Here is a 6,906-nt window from a genome sequence, read left to right as displayed (position 1 = left end):
CAAGATAAGTGGTGGATGAGCAACTCCCACAAGTTATCCTCTACACACCCAAAAAATAAACAATAAAACGTTAGGAGAAATTGTAAACAGTGGGTCTGATTGTTCTTGAGCATACAAAGGTTTTACCCAATTCCCAGATACATGAGGGTATAGATTAGAGTTTACCCAGCAAAGAACATAATAGTGACAAGAACCAGGCCTTGCAGTCCCCTGTTCAGATGCCCTTAGGCTACTGGCCCCTCTCATCTGAGTTCCCTGTACTCCTCCAAGCCAGCAAGCACTGAGCTTGTGCATGACTCCTCCAGCTCTGGGAGCACACACTGCACCCCTGTGCACCCCTGCAGCTCTACCCTCCCTTTCTCTTCTGAATTCCTGGAAGTAGCTCTATGCCTTGGATCACATGCTACCTTTGCCTTACGGCTGGGTGCAGGGAGATGACTCAGAGGTCTGGAATACCCTCCAGGCATACTCCCTGGTCAAGACTAATGGGATACAAAATGGTATAACTGCTTTGGGGGGTGGGGAATCTGGTCACATCTATCAAATTAGCAAGGCAGTGCCCTCAACCCAGAAACTTGGTTACAGGGAGTTTATGACATTGACAGCAAAGCTGGTATTGAAAAGCTGGAATCCTTGGTGGTCATAAGAGAAAACAGTTAAAAGACATCACCTCCACATGATGACCTAGGACCACTTTCAGAAATGAGGAAGTTTTCCAGGTGATGGAGGTCATGATCCCTAGAATATGTGAAAGGAGAAGGGAAGATGTAAAGTCACAGAGTACCCTGGATACCTTGGGGGTAGCAGGAGAGTCCAAAGTCATTGTGTGGAAAATAGCCTCACCAACAGGAGGGCCTGGGAATGAGGAGGTGGGGCTGGGTCACCACATAGAGAGGGACACTGAGCACAGAAGGCCATTGGATAAGGAGCCTGAAGAGGGCCCTGATCATGCAGTGTTGCAAGGATGCTGGGGGTATAGGAAGAGAAGATCTGCCTGTGCCAAACCTCCCACCACTCTCTAGCTTGGTCAAGAGCCATATCCACTCTGCAAAGGAGCAAATGATGCCAGGTGAGTTCATGGAAGGGAAGGAGAGGCAAAAGGAGAGAGGAGCTGGACCAAGAACCAGCAGCAGCTAACCCTTAGGTCTGGCATTCAGGGGCTGTGACTGGGAGCCTAAAGGGCCCCAAAGGCATCCCCAACCCTAATGTATGCCTGGGTTTCCTTCAAGCCCTAGGCACCAGCATCGCCGCGGTTTCCTCCTGGCGCCTCTGGTCTCTGACAGCAGTGACTCCCCCCGTGCTGCACTAATGGCTCAGCCTGGGGCCCCAGGGACCTTCCCTGCCCCCTAGACTGCTCTGCTGGCCCCCCAGCCCCCCTCATGCTGAAACCTAATCCTCTGCAGCAGCTTCGGCTCAGTCCTGCTCTGTAGCCCCTGCCTGCCACTACCTCCTGCACCCTACCTGGTCTTTCCTACAGAGTCCCAGCCCCACGGAGCCAACGCCTGTGCCGGGGAAGGCAGAGTTGGACCGAAGACCGAAGTTCATCTCATCCAGTCCTACAGGCCAGTACTTTCACCTCTCAGTCTTGGTTCCTCCCTTCTCTACCTTCTCCTTTTCTACCTTTTCCTTTTCTCTCCACCCTATTCCTTGCTGAGCCACCTGAATCCCCCGTTAGCCCTACAAAACAGCCTCTGCCACTCCTCGGAAGCCCTGTACCAGGTCAGCAGCCCTTCCCTGGCTCTAGCCATGAAACCCCCATCAGGACTGGAGGAGGCCCGGCAGCGACATGCCTCGGACATCCGAGTGTTCGCCAGCAGCTGCACAATGCATGGTCTGGGCCACGTCTTTGGTCCTGGGGGCCTGACCCTGCGCCGTGGGCTTTGGGCCGCAGCTGTGCTCCTGTCGCTGGCTGCCTTCCTCTACCAGGTGGCTGAGCGAGTGCGCTACTATGGGGAGTTCCACCATAAGACCACCCTAGATGAGCGTGAGAGCCGCCAGCTCACCTTCCCAGCTGTCACTCTGTGTAATATCAATCCATTGCGCCGCTCACGCCTCACACCCAATGACTTGCATTGGGCTGGGACAGCGCTGTTAGGCCTGGACCCTGCTGAACATGCTGCCTACCTTCGTGCCCTGGGCCAGCCCCCCACACCACCTGGCTTCATGCCCAGTCCCACCTTCGACATGGCACAACTCTACGCCAGAGCCGGCCACTCCCTTGAGGACATGTTGCTGGACTGCCGCTATCGTGGCCAGCCCTGTGGGCCTGAGAACTTCACAGTGGTGAGCCAGCTGCCCTAAGACTTGGCATCTACAATCTTCAGCCTTGTCCCCCAAAACAGGGAACCTTAACACCCCTTGCCTGGGTATTCTTTCCTTTCTGCCAGCCACAGGCTTTCGATCCACCAAGCCCTTCTGCCTAGTCCAGGAAGTAACCTCTGGAGATTCTCTCCATTTCATAATTAGACATCTGTGCACCTGGCCATGCCTCTCTGTAAGGACACTGACCCACTCAGGCTGCAGGGCCAGGGCTAGCTGGTGGATACACTGCTCCTAGGGTAAAATTAAATAGCCTGGGAATATTCTGGGGCAGAAGACCCCTATCTGCTAGGACTTTCCTCTGTCTAATGTGAATCTTGCCACCCCAAAGGAGGACAATAATAGATCCATTTCTTTTTGTTCCAATTATCCCTGTAGGCTGCAGCCAGGGCTTTGGTGAGAGGCAGGGGAGTTGGAGTGAGTAGGGAGGTTTCCCACTCCACATGTCTGTATGTGAGGCTAAGGGCATTGAGATGTGGGCTTCAGGGTTCTTTCTGGGAGAGTGGGAGAACTGCATGAGACCCGGGATCAAAAAGTCCAAAACAAAAGACAAGTACAGTAGTGCAAACTTTTAATCCCAGAACTTGGGAAGCAGAGTCAGGAGGAGCCCTGAGTTCCAGGACAGCCTCGTCCACACAACATAGCAAGTCTCAGGACTACATAGAGAGAATGTGTCTCAAAAAATAAAGAAAGGAAGGAAGAAAAGAAAAGAAGACATAAAGAGAAAAAAGACTCAAGAAGGTTAGGGCAGGGTAAAAATTCAGCTAGGTCACCTAGATTTAGTAACCTAGGTCCAGTCCCCACCCCCCACACCAGGTACTTAGATAACACATTGAGAGGAGGAAATCCATCCAAGGATTTGTCACTGGGTATGGTGGTTCATGCCTGTGATCCCAACATTTGATATTTGGAGGCAGAATAACCAGGAATTTGAGGTCATCTCAGCTACATAGCAAGCACCAGAAGAGCTCAGGCTAATGCTGCCCCACAAAGAAAAATCCCCAAACAACAAAGACAAAGAGAAGGGACTCAAGGAGGGGAGTGTCCCCATGGCCGAGGCTTGTGTAAGCAAGGGGCTATCCTTTTCTGACCCCAGATCTTCACTCGAATGGGGCAGTGCTACACCTTCAACTCCGGTGCCCATGGGGCAGAGCTGCTCACCACGCCGAAGGGGGGTGCTGGCAATGGGTTGGAGATTATGTTGGATGTACAGCAGGAGGAGTATCTACCCATCTGGAAGGACATGGGTGAGGGGCACAGGGTCATTTGCTTGTGAGGAGGGATGAGGGTGGAGGCATGCATGAGGCTGGGAAATCACAGGGACCATGGGAAGGAAGGAGAAGAGACAGGTGTGTAGGGAGGAGTTCCAAAGCAGGTCTTGAGAGAGGAGGCAAGGCTGGCTCTTCTAAATCCTGAGAAGAGGGACTGCCAAGGGAGCCGAGTGTCTAAGGCCTTAAAGGCCCCTCCTTGCAGAAGAGACCCCGTTCGAAGTGGGGATTCGAGTGCAGATCCACAGCCAGGAGGAGCCCCCTGCCATTGACCAGCTGGGGTTTGGGGCAGCGCCAGGCCATCAGACTTTTGTGTCCTGCCAGCAGCAGCAAGTATGTTGGTTCAAATGCCTGTGTCTCCCACTCTTCCCAAACTCCTACTCTTCTCTGAAAACCCTCAGACCCCAAACCACAGGCCTCAGCTTGTCCCTGGGGCTGTCACTCCAGCAACCTCTATTAATCCAGTCTCCTTAACTTTAACTTTGTCCCTCCACAGCTGAGCTTCCTGCCACCACCCTGGGGTGACTGCAATACTGCATCTGTAGATCCTGACTTTGATCCCGAACCCTCTGATCCCCTGGGTTCCCCTAGCCTCAGCCCCAGCCCTTCTTATAGTTTAATAGGGTGTCGCCTGGCCTGTGAGACCCGCTATGTGGCTCGGAAATGTGGATGCAGGATGATGCATATGCCTGGTAAGTGGCTGGGGTCTGTTGGGAGCAGGGAATGGGCGTACCCTAGGGGGCGCTCCCGGGCTCCCGGACCGCTCTCATTTTATATCCTAGGAAACTCGCCAGTGTGCAGCCCCCAGCAGTACAAGGACTGTGCCAGCCCAGCTCTGGGTAAGGGCACGTCTCTTCGGAGTCCCTGACCCCATCCACTAGGCCGTTGATCCCAATCCTCAGGCACAGTGGCCCTGATCCCTGCTTTGCGGCCTGCCTGCAGACGCCATGCTGAGAAAGGACACGTGTGTCTGTCCCAATCCATGCACCACCACGCGCTACGCCAAGGAGCTCTCCATGGTGCGGATTCCTAGCCGAGCTTCAGCTCGCTACTTGGCCCAGAAATACAACCGCAGCGAGACCTACATCGCGTGAGCGAGGGATGGTAGCAAGGCTGGAGGCACTGCGCCTGAGTCAAAGGGCTCCTAGCAGGGAACTGAACCAGAGCCCTTCTGCACACAGCCCAGGCTGCATTCATCTACACATTATAACTGGTTTTGGGACTCTGGGCAAACTGCTTAAACTTTCTGACTCGGGGGATGGAAATAACCCAAGGTTCTCGAAAGGGGCCAGAATACCAGGTGGTGTCCAGTCAACAATTTGGCTTTCTTTTCCTCCAGGGAGAACGTCCTGGTTTTGGACATCTTCTTTGAGGCCCTCAACTATGAGGCAGTAGAGCAGAAGGCAGCCTACGAAGTGTCGGAGCTGTTGGGTGTGTATGGAGTGCCTGGGTCCGCAGAGGTGTAGATGGGGCAGGGCACTGTGAGTTGATGGCAGCACTCTGCCTCCACAGGAGACATTGGGGGACAGATGGGACTGTTTATTGGAGCCAGCCTACTTACCATCCTCGAGATCCTTGACTACCTTTGTGAGGTGGGATAGAAACCCAGGCACAATGGGGAGGGAACAGGCCACAAGTTCCCAGGGAGGTGGATGTTGGCCACCCACTCCTGCCACTCGCCCCCAGGTTTTCCAAGACAGAGTCCTGGGGTATTTCTGGAACAGAAGGAGCTCTCAACGACGCTCTGGCAGTACTCTGGTAACTGTCCCCTTGCCTTCCCCCACAGCAGCATTGTAGGCCTCACCCCAAATCTTAAACATTTGGTCTAGGACCTATGTGCAGCCACCTTGGCTGGTGTCCATCTGACGTTCCCTTTGCCCACAGCTTCAGGAAGGGTTGAATGGCCATCGAACACACGTTCCTCACCTCAGCCTGGGCTCCAGGTAATATGAGATACGCCCCATAAGGTCAAGGGACAGGACAGGTCGAGGAGGACATTCAGGTCTACAGCAGAATAGGTGGAGGGCCCTGCCCCAATGCTGTGGCTTCTCCCACCAGGCCTCCTACCCCTCCCTGTGCTGTTACCAACACACCCTCTGCCTCCCACCGTTCCTGTTACCTCGTCACAAGGCTCTAGAGCAGCTGTGACCACTTGGCTGCACCGTGACCTCCTGGACATGTCTTTGCTGTCTTCACCCTAATAAAGCTCTAGCGCATGTATCTCGGGTGTTTGCCTTACAGATCAGACACTAGCACAGTCAATGACAGCCTCCCCGTCTCCATCCATTGTCCAGTTGGGACCTGGGTCCCAGTTAGGCTTTACAACTCTCTGGGGGGGGGGTAATCTTAGAAGATCAATCATTGCACCTTAGTATTGATGAGCTTATCAAACCCATTTTAAATTTTTTTTTTTTTTTTTTTTGGAGTAATGGGGACTGAGTCCAGGGGCTGCAGGACTCCTGCTATGCAAGTGTTGTCCCACAGAAATATATCCCCATCACTTTTGTTCTTCTGAGGCAGGGTCTCATATACTCAAGTTGGGGTGAACTGAACAGCCAAGGATGATCTTGACCTAATCTTTCTGCCCACACCTACCAAATGTTGACATTATAGGCATACACCACATTTGGCTTCCCAGCACTTTTTGTATCTTGTTTATTTAGAAACAGAGTCTCACTAAATTACCCAGATTGACCTCACACTCCGCTACCCACACTGGCCTTACAGCTCTTCTGCCTCAGGCTTGCTGGTAGCTTGGAATACAGGCTTGTACCACCAGTCCTACCTATCAACATCTAAGAAGGCAGTCTCTCCATGCCCAGAGCTCAGATGTGATGACCCACAGTGGGCATGGTCAGTAGGTATTCACTGCACCAACAGTGTAAGCCAGAACGAGGTTCTAACTAGCTCAGTAAGAGGTGGAACTGGGAGGTTAACTAAAGGACCTAGTCCATGTGCAAGAACACAAGTTGGTGTCCTGCCTCCAAAAGTCATGCTATGGGAAGGTTCTTGCCTTTCCAACCTCTCCACAGGAGCTGGCAGCCTACTTGAGACAGTGGGATGCCTTTCCCTTCCTGCCAAGAGGGTACCAGCAGACCTCTGCCTCAGCTCCAGCTTCCTTCGTTTACTGTACCCCAACCACGGGAAAACTGGCAAACAGGGACTGGGAAGTGCTGTTCTTATGAAAGAGACCCACGCAGCTCTGGGTCTTCTGCCCCAGCCTAGAATTCTGAGTGTGAAAATGGAGATGGAAGGCTCTATACTGAATGTGGAGATACCCACAGAGAGGCCTGGTCCATTCTCCCCATTCTGGTAGATG

The 6,906-nt window shown here is 53.1% G+C and overlaps 1 protein-coding gene across 1 annotated transcript; it reads left to right on the top strand.

Moving 5' to 3' along the window:
• The first annotated feature begins 1,661 nt into the window (after nucleotides 1-1,661).
• Asic3 (acid sensing ion channel subunit 3) lies at nucleotides 1,662-5,762 on the top strand. Its single transcript, XM_051203042.1, has 11 exons — nucleotides 1,662-2,283; nucleotides 3,416-3,566; nucleotides 3,793-3,920; nucleotides 4,084-4,279; nucleotides 4,370-4,426; nucleotides 4,530-4,677; nucleotides 4,927-5,018; nucleotides 5,100-5,179; nucleotides 5,274-5,345; nucleotides 5,472-5,530; nucleotides 5,646-5,762. The coding sequence occupies exons 1-11, from the start codon at nucleotides 1,747-1,749 to the stop codon at nucleotides 5,722-5,724; spliced, it is 1,599 nt and encodes a 532-aa protein (XP_051058999.1). The 5' UTR covers nucleotides 1,662-1,746; the 3' UTR covers nucleotides 5,725-5,762.
• Nucleotides 5,763-6,906: the final 1,144 nt, after the last annotated feature.

The sequence above is a fragment of the Phodopus roborovskii genome, unplaced genomic scaffold (assembly GCF_943737965.1).
Source record: "Phodopus roborovskii unplaced genomic scaffold, PHOROB, whole genome shotgun sequence".
NCBI classification, from domain to species: domain Eukaryota; kingdom Metazoa; phylum Chordata; class Mammalia; order Rodentia; family Cricetidae; genus Phodopus; species Phodopus roborovskii.
Note: the sequence above shows the minus strand (reverse complement) of the source record. Positions and strands in the feature narration are given on the sequence as shown.